Source organism: Nuphar pumila, chromosome 17, assembly GCF_984573655.1.
Source record: "Nuphar pumila chromosome 17, dmNupPumi1.hap1.1, whole genome shotgun sequence".
Lineage (NCBI taxonomy): Eukaryota > Viridiplantae > Streptophyta > Magnoliopsida > Nymphaeales > Nymphaeaceae > Nuphar > Nuphar pumila.
The window spans coordinates 12,457,177-12,478,321 of NC_143265.1; the positions used below are offsets into that span (position 1 = coordinate 12,457,177).

The 21,145-nt window shown below is 39.1% G+C and overlaps 1 protein-coding gene across 2 annotated transcripts in view; it reads right to left on the bottom strand.

Annotated features, from left to right (window-relative positions):
* The window catches only part of LOC149811658 (uncharacterized), a 109,770-nt gene that overhangs the window by 59,079 nt on the left and 29,546 nt on the right, over positions 1 to 21,145 (bottom strand). For both annotated transcript variants that reach the window (XM_089993644.1, XM_089993643.1), the window contains one exon: positions 17,907 to 17,946. In XM_089993644.1, the coding sequence (XP_089849770.1) occupies positions 17,907 to 17,946 (40 nt within the window). The remainder of the gene's footprint in view (positions 1 to 17,906; positions 17,947 to 21,145) is intronic.

Here is a 21,145-nt window from a genome sequence, read left to right on the forward strand (position 1 = left end):
AGAGCCCGACTACCAGTCGGGGGGGGGGGAGGGTAGTGGCTGTCCAACCAACCCCCGGGCCCATGGGAGACCCTTCCGCCGTGAGCCTGGGTGCGCAGGTTGGGTACCGAACCACGCCCCAGGGGCCGCAGGCCAGACGTGATCTGCAGGGCTCGGGCGTGACGCAGGGTCGGGCCGCAGGCACGCCTGCGCCAGCCCAGGCCGGCACGGTCCTGTCGACCCTCCCGGCTCCTGTGTACGGGGGCTCGGTCGCAGCCCACCAGTAAGCAACAGGGGATCATCCCCCGTGGGTTAGACCGAATCCGACCGGGTCCAGCCAGGATCCGAGATTATTTGGGCTCGGACCCGGGTCCCGTGGGCCATCCTTTGGGTCCCCAGGGGCGAGTCTGAGTCTCGAACCACCTTACCTGACCAACCCAGTTGGGTTTGGCTTGCGGTTCGCCCCGAACCAGACCCAACCCGTTATGTTTCAACCCCAAAATCGTTCAAATGCCGATCCAAATCCATATCGGACCCGGACGGAGCTCCAGTTTGAATTTGAGTCGGGTCACAACCAGGCCCATAATCATATGGATCGTGGATCGAGTTCAAACCAAGCCTTTTATCCACACAACTCGATCCCCGATCCAACCTATCCAAATATGGGTCCGATAAGTAGTTTAGGAATAGACCTGATCCACATCCAATCGGGCGAATCAACCCAATATTATACCAACCCGACCCAATTTCCGAATCAGAGCCAACCCATTAACCCGTCCCCCATCCAAAACCCAATATTGTATCCGACTCAACACCACTATCCTCACCCGACCCATAACCCACACCCATATTATCCCATTCCTACCCACCTAGGGCCCGAAACCCGACCAGTCCTTCCACCTATAGCAGGCCCTCCTGTCATATCGGTGCCACAACGTCGGCCACAGATGGCTCCCGCCCACGGGCAAGCCAGACCGAGGCAGATTCCGCAGGGACCGGAGTGACCCGATCGCCGACCACACGTCGTCGGAGTACGTCAGCACCAGCAGCCAAGCGAGCCGAGCCACGATGATGAAGAAGTATGGGATGATGATACTTTCTGGAGCGAGTACCCCGCAGGCATGGTGGAAGCCCGTCAGCAGAGAGCACCAGAGCGCCCCTCCACGTACGGGGTGAAGCTAGACCTTCCAGAATTCGCAGGTCGGTTCGATGCAGAGCAATTCTTCGACTGGTCTTATGTCGTTCAGTTCTTTAACTACCACGATATAGCTAAGCACTGTCGCGTCTCCCTAGCCTCCACTCGGTTGAGAGGCCTAGCTCAGACGTGGTGGGTTGAGCTGCAGAAGTTGCGAGAGCGACAGGGACTAGAGCGCGTGCATTCGTGGGAAGAAATGCAGAGGTTGATGCAGTCTAAGTTCGTGTCGTCAGATCACGCTGAGAGAGCCTATAAGGAGTACCTGACCTTACGTCAAGGCACCAGTACAGTGGCGGAGTACACTGCTGAGTTCCATCGTCTTTCCCTACGAGTGCAAATCGAGGAGACCGCCTGCCAGAAGGTCACGAGGTATATTTTTGGTCTCCGTCTTGCTATTTCTGACGACTTCAGTTGTATCACAGTCGAGTCATTAGATCAGGCAAGTAGTTACGCCATGAATGTGGAGGAGAAATTGAAAAGGAGGCAGGAACATAGCACACCCTGTAGTGTTCAGTCCAGTCAACCTAAGTCAAGTTTCCCAACCAGGGGAGCGAGCTCGACCCCTGGAGTCGACCCTAGCAAACCCGATCAGTTTGGACCCGCGTACCACACCCGATCCAAAGGTAAGCCCAATAAGTCCATCGTTCGTTGTTTTAGGTGTCAAGAGTTAGGTCATATTGCGTCCAAGTGTCCCACCATTAGTAAGAACACCCATCTAGTAGAGGGCATTGTTGAGTCTGCGTCCGATAGTGAGAGCGAGTGTGAGTCGCCTGTTGAGGGAGATGATGGGATGAAAGTCGTAGAGTTCGATGGCAGCATCGAAAAATTTTATTTGACCACATCCTGAGAGTCGACACCGACAAAATGGTTGCGGAATAATATTTTTAGAACCCGGTGCAACTCTGAGGGGCACGCGTGTGATGTTATCATTGATACCGGGACGTGCGAGAATATGGTGTCTGAGAGTGTTGTGTTCACCTTGAACCTAAAAACGAAAAAATTGTCCCAACCTTATAAGATGGCATGGTTCAAGAAAGGAAACGAGGTACCTATCACCCTGCGTTGTCTAGTTCGGTTTTCCATGGGGGAGCATTACCACGATGAAGTGTGGTATGATGTGGCCCCTATGAGTACGTGTCACATCCTTTTGGGGCGTCCTTGGCAGTTTAACCTTAAGACCATCCATGATGGCCGTAGGAACACGTACATATTTATCTTTAAGGGTCATAAGATAGCTCTTCTTCCCACCAAGGAGACCGGGTTTCCCCGGCTCGCGGGCCTATTTGATCGGTCTTACCTCCTTGAACTGCCCGAAGATTGGCACCATTCTTCTATATCTACTATGTCTGATCTAATTGCTTACTGTGGAGACAACAAGTCATCAGAGCAGACTTTTTCCCAACCAGAGGAGAATGATGTAGAGCAGGACTGGGTCCAGCTTACACCAAATGACCCAGGCAAAGAACCGGGTCTGCACATGGGGATTGACTGTAACGCCCTGAAATTTAACCCAAATTTTTAAGGATTTTTTTTTTAAGCGGAAACAACTAATAATTCCCGGGTTAAGCATTTCAGAACGATACAGAAAGGTAAAAGCAAACCACACCATTTATTTCTACTTCAATAATAATAAAATCCAACATCAGAGTTTTCACATTGTGAGACTCAAAACAAAAATCTCAATCTGAAAGAAAGCAGAACCGCCAGGGAACAAATAGATTAAGTCTTGGTCAGCGCCTCATCCCGCATCGCTCATAGAACTACTCTTCTCCTGAAAATAATAGAAATTATAGGGATTAGACTACCACGTCTAAGTAGGAAAACTGTAATTATTCTTGCAAGTAGATCATGTGTCAAGTGTGATATGGGTGTCGTGTGTGATTTTCAGTCTATATATAAACACATAAGGAAGTCGATGCAACAGCAATAACAGACATATATCTAAATAAAAAGGTAGATTATGTAACAGTTATACTTAATCACAAAAAGCATTTTATGCAACTACAACAACTAAGCAAGATATTAAGCAATTAAAGCAGAACTTACACTAACATGAATAACATCTATATAACATCCATAATATGAATTCAATTAACTAATATATATGCACGGTTTAGGATGTCGTTTTCATCATAAGCACCAAATATAAAGCATGATGGAAGAGTATGCAAATGTCTCTTTAATGACTCCAACACAGTGTTACCTAACTGTTCTAATTGATATTTATCTTTTCTTTTCCCACGGGTACACGCGGGCCAAGGCAACCATCTCAGAAGAAAACGTTCGGGGGTATATTATTCAAGGGTATTTTATTAACCCGAACATTCTAACTGAGACTGAAATCCCAAGGGAGCGGCCAGTGACCGAGAGAACCTCCCAAAGGCCAAAACCAAAACAGGATGCATCCCTAACTTCTGCAGAAGAACAAAGAACTACCACCTAAGACAAATTGGTAGTCTGGGTCCCCCAACTCCGAGGACTGGGGACCAACGAGTCACTCTAGCTCGAAACCAAAAATTTTGTCCCCGGAGTTTTGTACCACTTATCCTCTCCAAGGTAAACCTGAATCTGAGTGAGTAAATCTTTTCATTTAGTTAACCCTTCAGGGTGTAGGGGCATTTTTCCCCAACCCCGATACTATCACTGTAGTAGATTCCCAACCTTAGTCATTTTACCCAAGTGTATGAATCAACCCCATCATTTTCCATTTTGTTCTCATAAACTCACACAGAGTGCTCCGGTGCCTTTAAACCGTTCAAGCACAAAAATTAATATTTAATTTTCTTACCAATATAATTGAATCAAATCCCGTACCTACATTAGGTACCTAACCCGTATCGCTCACTGAGCAAGGTTTCCCAACAACCCCCTCCCTAATAGAAAGGGATAACCACGACTTACTTAATCATTTATCCATTTAGGTTACCACTAGATTATTTCCTTTCTATTCACAATGCTCCAAGGAAAAGAAATTCCCCTGCTCGGAGTACGGTAATATACAATGTCAATACCTAACATTTCTTTGGTATGTCTTACTCATTTTCTACATGAAGAGATCAAGGAATTATCTTATGAATTCAAACTATCATTGGTGTACAACTGCTACTCTAAGGTAGAAATTGGAATGTAAGAGGACTTGCAGTTTTAAGTGGAATCTAATAACAAAGACTGTAAAACCCATTCAGCTTATTTCAGTAATACAAACACAAGAAAGTTCTTGCACAAGAGAAGTGACAACTAGGTAATTCAGCTAGCATACTGAAATTTTAAAATCCAACATACCAAAACATAACCTTTTTATGTGTAGCACATTACAGGCCGAAAATAATAAAACTGTAAGCCCATTCTACCTATCTCAGTTATACATCCCAGGAAATTCAATGTACCAGAGACATGACGACTAGGTATCACTAGATCACTCAGTCATAAAAATTGTATTTTTATCGAATAATTAAGTATAGCATAGCATGCTGAGTTACGCAAGAAAACAATAAAACCCTCTAGACTTTGTTCAGCCATATGAACCAAGTGTTATTTAACATTTCAGTTAAACTAGAATACAGCCTGCACAATAACTATCTACTTAGCCATTTACTGTACCTTAAAGAATAAATAAGTATTCAATAACATGTCTTGTTACGTAGGAAAACAAAGAAGGAACATATTCCATACAGCCAAATGCACCAAAACTGTTAATAATTTAGCTACCCTACAACCTATACAACAAGAAATTCGATTTAGCTTTGAGAAGAACCTCACACCCGAACTGCACAATAGTATAATATGCCATAAACCCTGAATTTACCCTGTCTCTATAAGAATAAGTGCCTAATTTAGTGAAATGTCTGCTGCCCGGGGTACACCACAACTTAATATCAGGAAAATGACAAAAAGAATCTTGCACTATCGTGTTTCATGCAACTAATTGAGTGCAATATTGTATGCAGGGATTTAGAATTTATGAAATACATTCAGGATGCTAATATAGTTACTAAGACAAGAAAAAAAAAACGTTCACACCACACTCCGAAAACCAACAGGTAACCAACAACCTACCCCGAATCTTGATGGACGATGCCGCAACATTTAAACACAGAATCATTCCTTAGTTTAAGATATCACATAAACCACTTTTGGTACAACCCCCCCCCCCCCCCGCACTCACCACGCTCTGTCTTAAAAAAAAATCTGAAACCCCCAAATTGTAAATTTGGGGTTTTCGGTTTGGGGTTGACAGAAAACCCCAACACTAGAGATTTTTCCCCCTTGCAAATCGACTGATTTGGGTTTTGGACAACCCACACTCCACCAAACCCATGATTAACCTGAAAAAAAACAGTCACAGGAAACCTACCATTTTCCGGCGAAGTTGTTGCGGCAGCTACGAGAGGAGGTCGGTTGCGTCTCCTGACAGGGCTTCTCACAGCAGGCCCGAACTCGGGGGGTTTGATCCGAGGGTTAGAGAGAGATAATGGGATATTGAGAGAGAGAGAATGGGATTGAGAGAGAGAGGTTCGGGGTCCCCTTTTGTAGGAGGATGGCCACTCGAAAAGGAAGGAGCTCCTCCTCCTCCCGGCGGCTGCGTGTGCTCCCCTACCTCCCATCTCCTTAGGTGTTAGGGTTCGGCTGAACCCTAACACCCGATATCTCAGGGGAGAGGGCTTCCCTTCTCAAAAAAAATTTTTTATCGGGCAACCCATATCGGGTTGCCCCCTTTTTAACCCCTCTTTTCATTTAACAGGGTGTGGGTCGGGTACGGGTCCGAACCACGACCCGCGATGCCGGATCCGATTGCGGTTTGGATCCGGGTCGCGTGGACAGCAGTGGATCCAGGGGGATCCGTTATGTGAATTTTACACTAAAACTTAAAGAATTATGTGAATTTGGGCCTGGGATCCGTTATTGGATCCGAAAGAAAAATGTGCATATTTGAGTATTTTAGAAATACTATATAAATAAATAAGTAATAATAATTTTTTTTTAAAAACCACTGTTGGACCCAAGGTGCCAGAATGGAGCACTCCTGACAAGTACGAGGAACGCAGGCCTAGACGACCCAGATCCAGCAGCACACAGAAGTGGTCTCGGGTCCGGACCGGACCAAAGACCCGGATCCAGCTGAAGCCTTTAAAAGATCATCCTAGGGTTGGGTGCGGCTACACAAAAATTATTGACTCTACTGCAGCTTTTGGGTTTTTCCTTTCTGTTTTGCTCAACTGCCTTTCTCTGATGTTTTTTTTAATTTGTTTATTCCCTGCAGTCCAGCCACTTTCTGTTTGAGTTTTGTCTTATTCATTTCTTTAAGTGTAAGCATTGTCAATCATCAAATAAAGTGTTGTTCGGACCCATTGTTCCGAGCGTTTCTTGGTTTCACGTCGATTCTGTGTTATTGCTTGCTGCCCCGACTATACATTGAAGAAGCAGCCAACAGCAGCCCGTTAGCAGCACAGTGTTGATCCCTTCATTGCAACTCAACCTTCAGCATCGGCATCCATGAGGTTAGTTGTTCTCCCCTTCTTGCTGCATCAGTTTCCCACTTTCCTTATATCGCAGTGTGCACGATGCACACTATTGGGGGTTTATTTTGTTGTCCACAGTCCACACAATCCCACACTGCACACACACACAAACATGGTACACAAAATGGTAAAAAAGCCCAACAGTGTGTGCAGTGTGGGCTTTCCCTATAATTTTCAAGAATTTTTTACCTTTTTTTCTTTGTAATCATTAAGTATGCAATGTGTAGTGTGCAGCAGGGTTACCGGAAGCGCCTAGCTAAAAGGGGAAGCGCGCTTCCCCGAAGCGCGCTTCGGAAGCGCGGAACGTCGCGCTTCCGAAGCGTGGGGGGAAGCGTCCCCCTTTTTTGGGAAGCGCGCTTCCCTTTAATGGGGGACGCGCTTCCCTTTAATGGGAAGCGCGCTTCCCATCACGCTTCCCCTCGCTTCCCTGTTTTTTCCAATTTTTTTGTACTTTTTGTTTTTTATTTTTATTTTTTTCGCTTCCCCTCGCTTCCGAGACGCTTCCTAGGTCGCTTCCGAGACGCTTCCCGAATCGCTCCTAAGTGGTCCCACGCTTCCCCGCTTCCTAAAATTTTGAAAGTGCCTCGCTTCCCGCTCCCGCTTCCCGTATCGCTTCCCGCTCCCGCTTCCCGTATCGCTTCCCGCTCCCGCTTCCTCAACTGGCAACCATGGTGTACAGTTTTGCACAACTGGGGATGTTTGCACAAATTTTTGTCTTTGGGTGCATACTGCATGCTACTAAATTATATGCTGCACATTTTTTTTATTTTTTCTAAAAATTGGCATGTAGATTGTAGAATATGGGAGACGCATCAGAGGTCCGCAAGACAAAGGATAGAAATCCTGGTTGAGACCATGCACTGCTCATTGACAAGCAAAAGAAGAGAGTTAAGACAAAGGATAGAGATCCTAGTTGGGACCATGCACTGCTCATTGACAAGCAAAAGAAGAGAGTTAAGTGTTCTTATTGTAGAAAGGAGATGTCTGGTGGCATAAATAGGTTAAAACAACACCTTGCACATGTGAAAGGAGAGGTTTTTCCATGTGCAAGAGTCTCAAAGGAAATTAAAGAAGCAATGTTTGAAAATCTTTCAGGGTATAAATCTGCAAGATCAGACATAAATAGAAGGATGCAAGACATGGTTTCATTTGATTTGCATGATAAAGAAGATGACAACATAGATGCATTGAATGCCTCTAGATTGAAAAAAGGAAATTTTGTTGTAGAAACTCCAACTCCAATAGCACTAAGACCTGATTCAAACAGAAAAGAGAATACGCAGAAAGGTTTAAAGATTGGAGGATCATTGGACAAGTTTGTAGTGGACAAAATGCCTAAGTTAATCCCTCTCAAACAATTAAACCTGAAAACTGCAATGGATAAACAAGCAAGACAAAGAATGTGTACAACAATTTCAAGGTTTTTTATCATGCTGCAATCCCATTCAATGCAGCCAGTTCTCCCTATTTTCATGAGATGTTACGGGTTGTGGGTGAAGTCAGACCTAGTTTGAATTTTGAAACCTCCAAGCAAAAAGGAAATTGCAAGAAGGTTTTTAAATGATGAAATAAAAAAGATTGAAAGATCTTTAAAAGAGTTTAAAGAGTCATGGAGCTTAACTGGTTGCACAATCATGGTTGATGGTTGGAAGGATAATAGGAGCAGAACATTGCTCAACGTCTTAGTTTATTGCCCAAAAGGAGTATATTTTTTGAAATCCGTTGATGCATTTCATATTGTTAAAAATGCAAACAATCTATTTAAGATGTTAGAGCAAGTGGTGCTTCATGTCGGAAAGGAGAATGTTGTGCAGGTAATTATTTCATTGTTTCAACTTTCAAACCTTTTAATTGATAATTGTTTTTCATTTTCAATTTTCAGTTTACTCTTTCCTGCTCCAATTCAATATATAGCATAATAATTGTTATCTTTTAATCCTTTTTCTACATTTTAATTATACATGTTAATGTTTTCATTTTTCAACTTCTCCATTTGATAATGCAGCAAATTTTGCTGTTGCTGGAAGCATGTTGGAAAAGGATTACAATTTATTTTGGACTCTTTGCACCGCTCATTGCTTGGATCTCATCATTGAAGATATTGGAAAGATTAAAAGGGTGAAAAAATGCACAGATAGGGCAATGAGAGTAACAAAATTTATATACAACCATACGTTGTTGCTACACATAATGAGGAATGATTTTACCAACAAAAATGAGATTTTGAGACCTGTAGAAACAAGATTTGCAACAAATTTTATTTTGCTTCAAAGCTTACTTGAACATAAAGCTGCATTGATAAAGATGTTTGTAATCGATCAATGGGTTAATTAACTTAATTCTCGATTCTCAAAATTTGAAGAAGGAAAGGTAGTTGAAGAGATCATCATGGATACATGCTTTTAAAAGACAACATTTGGGCTAGTAAAAACTATAGAACCTCTACTTCAAGTCTTGCAGTTGGTGGATAGTGATGATCAACCCAAAATGGGGTACATATATGAGGCAATGAATAGGGCTAAAATGAAAATTAGAGATATCTATGGTGGAGATGAAAGAAGGTATAAAGTTTATTGGGATTTGATTGACAAAAGATGGGAGGACCAACTCCACCACCCTCTTCATGATGCAGGATATTTTTTAAATCCAGCATTTCAATATTCACTTGAATTCTCAAAGGTAAAAATAAAAATGTCTAGTTATCAAACAAATGTCTTTATTTGTTTATTTCACTATTTATATTAATATGATGTTGATTGTTAAATTATGTACCGAAATCTTGTAATCTTATATATTTTATATATATAAAGGATGATACATATACATATATGATATATATGCTATGTAACAGGGATTCGGCTAGCAGGGTGCCGCACCCGTGTCGACGCGACTCGACGCGGGTGCGGTCAACCCAACCCTGGGTGAGTTGACCGCACCCAGGGTCATTTCGGTCCATTTTTTTTGGATTTTTTTTTTTTAAAAAATTGTCCTATGAAATGGGCTGCGGAATTTAAAAAAAAAATCTTGGGGGGAATATAACTTCCATCAAAAGGAAAAACCTTAACATGGTACAACTGATCTAAAACCCATGAAAATAATTATCCTAATTTAATCAACAAGAAAATGTGATGCTTTCAAATAAAGGAAGTCCAACATTGGAACGTAATGCATACAAAAGACAAAAGCATAAATTCCATCCCTTTGAAACACAAAGTGACCATTGATTAAACAGAAAACCTCCTGGATATTTATAAAAAAATAGATATTAAGCTCATATCCAAGCAGGGATTCTTAGTAAACAAAATCCAAAAATGTTAGAAACTCAGTCAATCACTGTTGAGCTACAACCTGCTCTTACCTAGGAGCGGACTCCTTCACCAAAACGAAGGAACAACGACAATTCGCTAGGGTGCGAATGAAAGTTCCACTGGATTTTATTCCCTCATCGAAGGTCAAAATCACGATCGAGTCAAGCCGACCCTAGACATAGGTGGTGGCGTATGAGAACATCATTCATTTATGTGTCATGTGTGGATCTATAGCCCATACCGGCAACTAGTGTGGGTCAAGACCGAAGATCCTTGAAAGAATGACAGAACTGGAGCCTAATGGGTGGACGTTGGTCAAGATCTCACGGCGATACCGAAACCACCATCGCTAATAGCCTCCTTATCCTCCGTCTCGTCCAAGCCCAACCACAGGCCCGCAGATCAGCATCCCTGTCGCAGCAGAGTACCATAGTCGGCACCTGCCGAAATTGAGGCCAGACCCTATTCTTTATTCCAAAAATTAAATGTATACCCAAATTAAACTTAAATTTGCTTTTTGTTTCTCAACTCTCGGATCATGGGTGTGATATAAAGTTTTCATCTAACAAATGTTGGATACAGGATCACCAGTCCAGAAGATTGATTAGAGAATAGGAAGGGCGATCTATACTAAGTTGATTCCCTTCAAATTCCAAAAAACTCGTTTTGTAATGTTGTCTAACAAAAGGATATTAATGTGTGGCACAAGAGACTTGGACACCCAAATATTGTAAAAATTTCTCATTTACCTTTTGTTAAAAGTCTATGTAAAAGTGATTTCACTTGTAGCGACTATATATTTGAGAAAATGAAAAAAATTGCCTTTTTTGTCAAAGATCTATGTTTACAACAAGACCTTTTGAAATTGTCCATTTGGATGTATGGGGACCGGCACCCGTTCTATCAAAAGGAGGCTTCGCATATTATGTCATTTTTGTTGACAACTACATGAGATATTGTTGGATTTATTTTCTTAAACACAAATATGAAGTTTTCTCGATTTTTAAAACCTATTATATGATGATTAAAAATCAATTTAATGGTAATCTAAAAATTTTTAGAACTGACTCTGGTGAAGAATAATTTTCAAGTGAATTCAAAAATTATCTTGAAAGTCATGGTATTTTTCACCAAAGATCTTATCTGAAAACCCCTCAACAAGATGGATTAGCCGAAAGGAAGCATATACATATAATAGAGACAACTCGAACATTACTTGTTTCTCAAAACATCCCAAAAGGTTTTTGGGATGAAGCGGCTTTAGCATCTGTCTATCTGATAAATCGGCTACCTTCTAAAAACTTGAACAATATCTCGCCTTTTGAAAAATTATATACCAAAGAACCCGACTATAATCGGTTGAGAATTTTTTGTTGTAAATGCTTTGTTCTTACTGACAAGAATGACAAGCTCTCACCTAAAGCCATTGCTTGTGTCGTTCTTGGATATTCTGAAACCCAAAAAGGGTTTCGTTGTTATGATATCAAGAATGATAAGCTATACGTTTCCAGAAATATGAGTTTTCTGAAAAATGTTAATGGTTTTGAAAGGAGTGAACCCTTTGAAGAAAACATGGATTACTCTTTTTTATTTGAAATATTAGCACATGATGATGATAGTGATGACGATTTCATTCATAATGAAGTCAATGATAAAGAAGATGACTCTTCCCATCCTCCTATCTCCCAACATAGTAATGAAGGAGCATTGAGAGATCCTATAACATATACCCATAGAGATAGAAACAATTTTAGGAGTGCAATTGAAAAATACGGTGAACCTAGTAGTTCCAACTCAACCAATGATGAAAACCTACGAAAGACTGAGAGAAGTAGAAAGATGCCTTATAAGTTTATTTCATATGACTCATTTACTCCTAAACATAGAGCCTACCTTAGCGCTATTCATTCATATATAGAAGCCAAAAAGAATGATGAATGGCTGAAAGTAATGGAACGTGAGCTTTCAGCTCTCAACAGGGCAAAGACTTGGTTGTTTCAAGATCTCCCTAAGGGTAAGAAAGCAATAGGATGTAGATGGGTATTTAAGGTAAAAACTAAAAGCGATGGATCTCATGAGAGATATAAGGTTCAATTAGTAACAAAAGGTTACAGTCAAGAATACGGGATTAACTATGAAGAAACTTTCGTCTCTTAACCCGAATGGTCATTGTCCATTGTCTCATCACCGTTGCCTCAATCAATAAATGGAACATCTATCAAATGGATGTTAAAAACGCCTTCCTAAATGGTGATCTGAATGAAGAGGTATATATGAATGCTCCACCAGGGATGGAGACTCCCAAAGGGAAAGTATTTCGCCTTCGCAAAACACTTTATGGTTTAAAACAAACCCCCAAAGCTTGGTATGATAGGTTTAACTCCGTAATAATAGAAAATGATTTTTCATCCTGTTTCACTGACACTGCCTTATTTGTTAAAAAAACCAATGCAGGGATTGTCATTCTGCCTTTATATGTAGATGATATGCTAATAATCGGGAGTGACACTAAAGGGGTTAAAAAATGATAGATTTGAAATGTCTGATTTGGAATTTCTAACTTATTTTTTGGGTATTGAAATAACATACTTTCATAGAGGGTATTTTTTGTCTCAAACTAAGCTTGCAGCTGAGTGACACTAAAGAGGTTATTGACAGGTCATGTATTACGGATGATAAGGTTTGTGAAACTCCTGCTATAGTAGAAGCTAAAATGAAGATCGATGATGGCATTCCTCTCTCTGATCCCACCCCCTACAGGTGGCTTGTGGGATCAATGATGTATCTGAGTATTACTAGACCAGATATTTCTCATGCAGTTCATACTGCAAGTCAGATCCAACATGCACCAACATCAGTTCACATGAGTGTCATCCTGCGGATTATGAGATACATAAAGAGTACACTAAACAAGGGAGTATTCGTATCATCTTCTTCTGAATTGAAATTAATTGTGTATACTGACTCTGATTGGAGAGGTGACCCAAATAACTGTCACTCCACTACTAGTTTTTGTGTGTTTTTAGAAGACTCGCTGATCTCATAAAGATGTAAGAAAAAACAAAAAGTGTCTCTATCCTCGACTGATGCTGAATATCGTGTCATGGCGACTACTACCATGGAAATTGTATGGATTCATCAGCTATTAGAAGACATGGGGATCACAATAGAAGGGTCCACCAAGTTATGCTGTGATAACAAGAGTGCAATATACATTGCCAAGAATCATACTTTTCATAAGCAGACTAAACACATTGAGATGGATTGTCACTATGTTCGGGAAGCGTATTTGAAAGGAGTTATAGATCTTTCATATGTAACTTCAGAATATTAGTTGGCAGATTTTTTCACCAAAGCTTTGTGTGTTCCGCGGTTCAATTTCCTCCTTGGCAAACTTTCGATCATCATGCCCTAAGTTTGAGGGGGGGGGGTGTTAAATTATGTACCGAAATCTTGTAATCTTATATATTTTATATATATAAAGGATGATACATATACATATATGATATATATGTATATGTATCTATCCACTTATATATATAAATATAAAATATATATATCCTTATTTTAGTTATAGAGGTAATTTAGTCTTTTTCACACTTTTACGCACATTCATTTTCTTGAATGTAATTGTAATTTTCTTTTTCTTTTTCTTTTTCTTTTTCTTTTTCTTTTTCTTTTTCTTTTTCTTTTTCTTTTTCTTTTTTTTTCTTTTTCTTTTTCTTTTTCTTTTTCTTTTTTTTTTCTTTTTCTTTTTTTTTTCTTTTTCTTTTTCTTTTTCCTTTCTTTTCTTTCTTTTTTATTTTTCCTTTTTGTTTTTTCCCAAAAGTCACCTTGGGGGGGCCACTCAAATAGACGTTGGGCACCTCCAACAGTCACATTTGTGACCGTTGGAGGGGCTCCAACGTCTATGAGTGGAGCCCCTCTAAGGCTCCTTTTTGGGTTTTATAAATAGGGGTTCTCCCCTTGTAAATCTTAAGGCTTTGGGTCAAAGCCCAAGTGATTAATAAAGATTTCCTATTCTTTTATGCTTTTGATCATTTGTGAGATTTAGTGGGTTGTGCTTTTGTGCACAAGTGATCTAAGAGTTCTTATTGTGCATGAGTGCAAGTGTTTTATCATCAAAAATATTAAGGTCTTGATCATAGTATCTTATTGAAGATACTTTCACAGTTGATGACATGATGTTTTTCTCAGCATCCTAAGATTCGACGTGACTTGAAGCAATGCATTTTGCGCCTAGAGCCTGATCAAAATAAAGCAGTGGATGCAACCCTTCAGGTACTTTTTTTGTATAACTTCAAAGTTCAAGGTATATATTATATTGTAATATGCATATATATTCAATTATTCATAAAACATGAATATGAAAATTATTTATTGATTTCATAATTTTCTTTAGATCAAAGATTTTACATGTGCTACCTCAGATTTTGGTCAACCTTTGGCGGTGAAGACTAGAAACAAAGAACTACCAGGTGCATAGATATTGTGTTTGTAATTTTATATTAATATTGATTTTTCAATTTCCACCAAGTATGTAAGTTGTAACTTGATGGTTGTTCCATTGTTTCATAAAAATATTAACTTATAGTTAATTATTCATTTTTTAGCAATATGGTGGGAAGAACAAGGAGGATGTACTCCAGAATTCCAAAAAATTGCAATACTCATCCTTAGCCAAACTTGTTCTTCCAGTGGATGTGAGAGCAGTTGGAGCACATTTGATCAAGTGCATACAAAGAGGCGCAATAGGTTGCAGCAAAAATGATTGAATGATCTAGTTTATGTTCAATACAACTTGACACTAAGGGAAAAGCAAGTCTTGAGTGGTGGAAACTCCAATCCTGTGACACTTTACAAATATTTTCTTAGACAAACCAATTGACCCTTAGATCACACAAGATGCAGAAAATGGTGTGGCTGGTGAAGTGTTTGTTATTTGCTTATTTTATTTTTTATCAATTTAAGGATTTAAGTGTATAATACATTATTACATTAATAATTTAATATGTTACCTTTTTGTTAGTTTATAATGAGCATTTGGGTAGGAGTATCTTCGAAAATTTAAATATTTCTCATGATTTTCTTCTCTTACAAATATAGGATGATGATTCTCAACAAGAGAATATGGACAATGAATTGGTAAGGTGTGAAGAACAAAATAATGAAGATCAAGAGAATGAAGATGTTGGTTCATCAACACAAGTGCAAGCTACTAATGACAATGAGGATAAGGACTCAGTTGAGATGATGGATTTGGTGTCCAGTGGAGATGATGGAGAAGATGATTATCATGATTTGTACCAGGGTTACCAGAAGCGCCATACCATATGGGGAAGCGCTTCCCCGAAGCGCGTTTTGGAAGAGTGAAACGTGTCGCTTCCAAAATGTGCGGGGAAAGGCCAAAAAAATTGTGGTGTGCTCAAAATAGGGGAAGCTCGCTTTCCCTTATTTTTTTATTTTTTTATGTTTTTTTATTTTTCTTACTTTTTTCTCTTTTTGCGCTTCTCCCTCGCTTCCTAGATGATTCTTGTTTCACTTCTAAGTCGTCCCGCGCTTCCTGCTTCCTAAAATTTTGGATGTGTCTTGCTTCCCGCTCCCGCTCCCGCTCCCGCTCCCGCTCCCGCTTCCGCTTCCGCTTCCCGAACTGGCAACTCTGATTTGTACTCTTAAATCCAAATATAGATCCCTTTTTTCGAAACTTATCTAAATTCTGACATTTTGAACATATAAAGTTGTGAAATCACTGAAATGTGAAACATTTACTAGTTATTTTGAAGTTTGCAGATAAATTTTTAATTGTTTGTCCATTTTATAGTTTCTATTAGTTCCAAAATATTACAAAATGATGTTTGCAATAGGTTAAAATTTGAAATTTGAAAATTTCAGGTATGCTTCTTTATTAGTTTATTTTGTTATGTTATGCATTAATTGCATTTTATGATTTAGAACTTAGAAAGGTAGTGATTACTAGTTTACTTGTTCATTAAAAATGACCATATGATGCAATATTTCCAAAATATCGTGATAAAATTGTTTTCATCATTATATCATGATTTTATCTCTATATTCACATTTTTAACAGAAAACTTTACAAAAAATGCATGCATGCAACTAACCATTTCTAGAAATCAGAATTAGTTAAGATGCATTAAGTAGCATGCATCATTTTAGGCTAACTAATTGTTGCTCTCTCATTGATTACTTATTAAGACCAAAGAGATCGTTTTCCCAAAAACAAACTTTGGAAAGTGATAAGGAAAATTGGAGATTTGGAAAGTGGAAATTAATTACTTTTAATTAGAGTTTTGAAATAAAACCTTTAATGGTATCTAGTTTTTTTTTTCTTTTTCCAATTTTGCCTTATAGATTTTAATTTTAGTTTAATTAACATTAGTCAAGATTTTCCCAAAAAAAAAAGTGTAAAGAACAGAACTTTTTAAAATCTCATGAGAAAAACACGGCCGATAATTTCCCGTTTTAAATTTTTGCTACTATGGTTACATGGTAAGATGAATTCAATGTTGGTTGCTTAAACAATGAAAAATAAACGTTAAATCCACAAACTTGTTATCTAAAGTGACAATGCAAAGTTGCAATAAGTTGAAATGATAGTCATAGGTGTTGGCTTTCAATTGAATGTATTGTGGTTTTATTGTGATGAATTCATAAAATGTGAAAATTGTGATTTGATCATAATTTTAATGCAATTTTAATACATATACTGCTTATATTATCTTTATATTTTCAAATATTTTTATTTTATTTCTTACATTTATATGTTGCAGTTTATTTTTAAATTAATCTTGATATTTTTCAAAAATAAAATAATTTTTCTTTAAATTTAACAAGGCTTTCCTTGCAAGAAAATCCAAGAACAATATTTATGACTATAATTGAGAAAAAATTAAAAAAGGCATTGGTGAAGATCATAGTCACAAATATCGGTATCAGATATATCTTGACAAGGTATAATATCAGGATATCATAGGTTTTCCAATAAATTTTGAGAAAATCTCAGGATTTAAAAAATAAAACAAAAAATTGAAAAACAATAGGAAAAATAAGAAAAAATAGATGTTTCAGGGCAGCCAACGACAGCCCCCCTTTCCATTCCGCTTTCTTTCCTTGCTTCTTTTCCTCTTTCCTTCCTTCCCTTCCCCTTTTTTTCCTTCCTTCCTTCCTTATTTTCTTCCTTCCCTTCTTCTCTTCCTTTCTTCCCCCTGTTGCAAGGCAGCCACCGACAGCCCCCTTTCTTTTCATCTTTCTTTCCTTCCTTCCCTTCCTCTTTCTTTCTTTCATTCCTTCTTTTCTTCCTTCCCTTCCTCTTTCTCTTCCTTCTTTCCCTGTCGCAGCCCTGAGTGTCGATTATCGGGGATCAAGGTCAAAAGACCCCCCTTAGGCCTTGTTACTTAAAAGACTTAAAGTTAAACCCTAAAGGAAAAAGTTATAAACCTTATACCAAAAGAAACATGTTAAAAAAACAATAATGACATTTGTATCCCTTTTTTAAAAAATCCCCAAATACCCCTACACTAACAGTTTTAAAAAAGTAACTGCTGCTGGGTTGCGACAGCGATATTATTAGTGTTTATTATCAAAATAAGTTATTAGTGTTTAAGAAACCCAACTAATTCATGCAAATCAGACTGAAGATCATGCCAAACTGGTAAGTCATATATTTTTGGGAAATTCCAGGAAATGATCCAATTTTTCTTATCTTGTAATTCTATTGGATCCCAAATTCATGTAACAAAAATTACATGTTTAAGGCACAAAACTGCACAGGCATCACATAAGATGTTTACCAATAGTGGCATGCATCAAGGAAATAAAGCACCCCATGCAATTAACGATAACAATTAGATCTTATAAAGAAAGAAGTTCTAGACTAGCACTAACCTGGATAGTGATTTCGTGGCCAACTAGGATTGCTCCATGGCTGCAAGCGTTCATGACTAAAATATAAGTGCTTGGAAAAATAATCATAGACAACAAAGACATCAAGATCATATGGTACTGTTTTTTGCATGTTTTTTGCAGCACATTACAACGATAAAAAATCCAAGCAACCTATAAATTGCACTCTCAATAGGATTATATGCAAGCACAGAACTGAAAACAATATTTCCCACAATGGAAAGCACCACAAATTTTGGCACCTAGTAGGAGCGAGATTCTGCATGGCAACCCGAAGCCTCATAAATGAAATATCAATATTTATCATGTATTGTTTGTGTTACAAATGAAAATTAGTTGCTTACACTTTAAATTCCATAAGAATGATTGCCAAGGTAAAATCAACTATTGAGCCTACAAATGGAAAAAAAAAGTTGAATAGCAAGACCGAGTATGCATGACACTAGGAGGTTACTCTCCCACATGGTTTCTTTCAACCCTCAGCTTATTTAGAGATGAATGTGATTATAACAAAAAGTCACATTGGCTGAGAGCAGTAGACACACTGTTCATTCAAGATAATTGTTGCAGTCGGCTAAGGTTTCTAGCAAATCAGAGAAGAGAGAGAGAGAGGAAGAATTCATATTTACTCATGAGGTCTAATCTCACTTAAATAGAGAGATTAGACTGAAACAACTTATTTACAATAATGCCCCCGAACTATTAAGTAGTTATCAAACTACCCATATGCATATGTATGGTGACTGCTTCTCAACACTCCCCCTCAAGCTGGAGCATATATATCAATAATGCTCAGCTTGTCACAACATTTTGAAAAATTTGAACTCGCTAGGGGTTTAGTGAAGACATTAGCAATTTGGTTCTCTGAAGGTATGTGCTTGGTGCAAATGTACCTAGTCTGGACCAGGTCACGTACATAATGACAATCCACCTCAATATGCTTTGTTCGTTCATGAAACACTAGGTTATTTGCAATATAAGTAGCAGCTCTATTATCACATATCATCTTCATAGGTAATGAGACTTTCTCTTGGAGATCAATCAACACAGATTTAATCCACATCACCTTAGCAGCAGTTTGAGCGATAGGCCGATACTCTGACTCAGCGCTCGACCTGACAACAACAGTTTGTTTCTTACTTCTATAAGTAACCAGATTCCCTCCAACAAACACACAAAATCCAGTTGTAGACTTTCTATCAACAACCGACCCTGCACAATCTGCATCTGAATAGGCAGTAACATCTAAAGAAGGGTTTTGTTTAAACCATAGTCCTTTACCAGGGAAGAACTTTAGATACTTGAGAATCATCATTGCAGCCTCCCAGTGAGCCTTTGTAGGTTTGTCCATAAATTAACTTATCTTGCTCACGGCTAAAGATATTTCAGGTCTGGTCACAGTCACATATAATAGCTTGCCAACCAATGAGCGATAACGGCTACTGTCCACATACTCAGATTTTTCATTAAACAGATGAGACTTGGGATCCATAAGAATCCTTGCAGGTTTGGCACCTAACATCACCGTTTCCTTCAGCAGGTCCAAGACATATTTCCGTTGTGACAGAACCGATCCTTCTTTACTCCTTGCAACCTCTATGCCTAAGAAATATCTGAGTGGTCCCATATCCTTAGTCACAAAGTGTTTCTGAAGATGGGACTTTGTCTCAGAGATGTCTTTTTCACAGCTTCCTGTGACTATAATGTCATCAACGTATACTATCATGACCACAATCCCTATGCAAGTCTTTTTAATAAAAAGAGAGTGGTCAGAGGCAGATCGGACAAACCCAAATGCTGACATTACATCAGCCAGTTTGGAGAACTACGCACGGGGACTCTGTTTGGGACCATAGATTGCCTTATTCAACTTGCATCCCTTATGACACTCCCCTTGAACTTCAAACCTCAGAGGTTGAAGCATGTAAACTGTCTCCTCCAAGTCTCTATATAGAAAGACATTTTTCACATCAAGCTGACATAGAGACCAACCATGATGCACTGCGACTGACAAAACAAAACGAATAGTCCCAAGACGAGAAACCGAAGAGAATGTTTCAAAGAAGTCCAGCCCATAAGTTTGAGTATAGCCTTTCGCAACCAGACGGGCTTTAAACCTTTCAATCGATCCATCTGAGTTATACTTAATAGTATAGACCCATTTACAACCAACAATATCAGCCTCAGGTGGAGGATCAACCAAGTCCCATGTTCTCCGAGAAAGCAGTGCATCTATTTCATCCTGCATGGCCTTCACCCATTTGGGGTCCAGAAGAGCTTGATGATGATTGAGAGGAACTGATGCAGCAGATAATGCTAATACAAAATTCTTCATATTTTCACCAAGTCTTGCCTCGGAAACAAACTGAGAAATAGGATGAAGTGTACATTGCCTTTTTCTTTCTGAAGAGCAATAGGTAAATCACCATCAACAATAGGATCGTCAGTAGGGTCATGAACACTCACCTCTAGAGAAGCTGATGGCACAGGCATAGAGTTGGGTGGAGCTCATTGTGTGTACACCACGAGGATTTTTGTAACGAGACGGAGTCGGACTTGGAACAAGAGGCTCAAGACTAACAGACTCTAATGGAAAAGGAGGAACAGGAAGAGGGAAGGAATCACCTTGACTAGCATGTAATCTTGGAGTACTAGAAAAATATGAGATAGAATCAAAAAAGGAAACATCCGCACAAACATACTCTCTCTGGGATATAGGATCATAACAACGATATCCTTTTTGGTGCTTGGGATACCCAACAAAAACACATTTTATAGATTGGGGTGACAATTTATCTCGGTTGGGACCAAGTTTATGAACAAAGCACACACAGCCAAACACCTTTGGAGAGATAGGAAAAAGAGGAGCTTCAGGTCTGAGAATTTAAAAGGGAATACGATCCCCCACAGAGGTTGAAGGTATACGGTTTATTAGGTATCCCGCAGTTAAAACCGCATCTCCCCAGTAAGACGCAGGCATATTAGACTGGATCATAAGGCAACGGGCAACATTTAGAATGTGTCTATGCCTGCGCTCCGCTACTCCATTCTGTTGCGAGGTATGAGAACAAGAAGTCTGAGGTTGGATCCCAAGATTTTTATAAAATTGCCCTATCTTTTAACAAGAATACCCAAGATAATCTGGAAAAATCATCTACAATGACTAAATAATAATGACACTTAGAACGACTAGGAATTCTACTTGGACCCCAAACATCAAC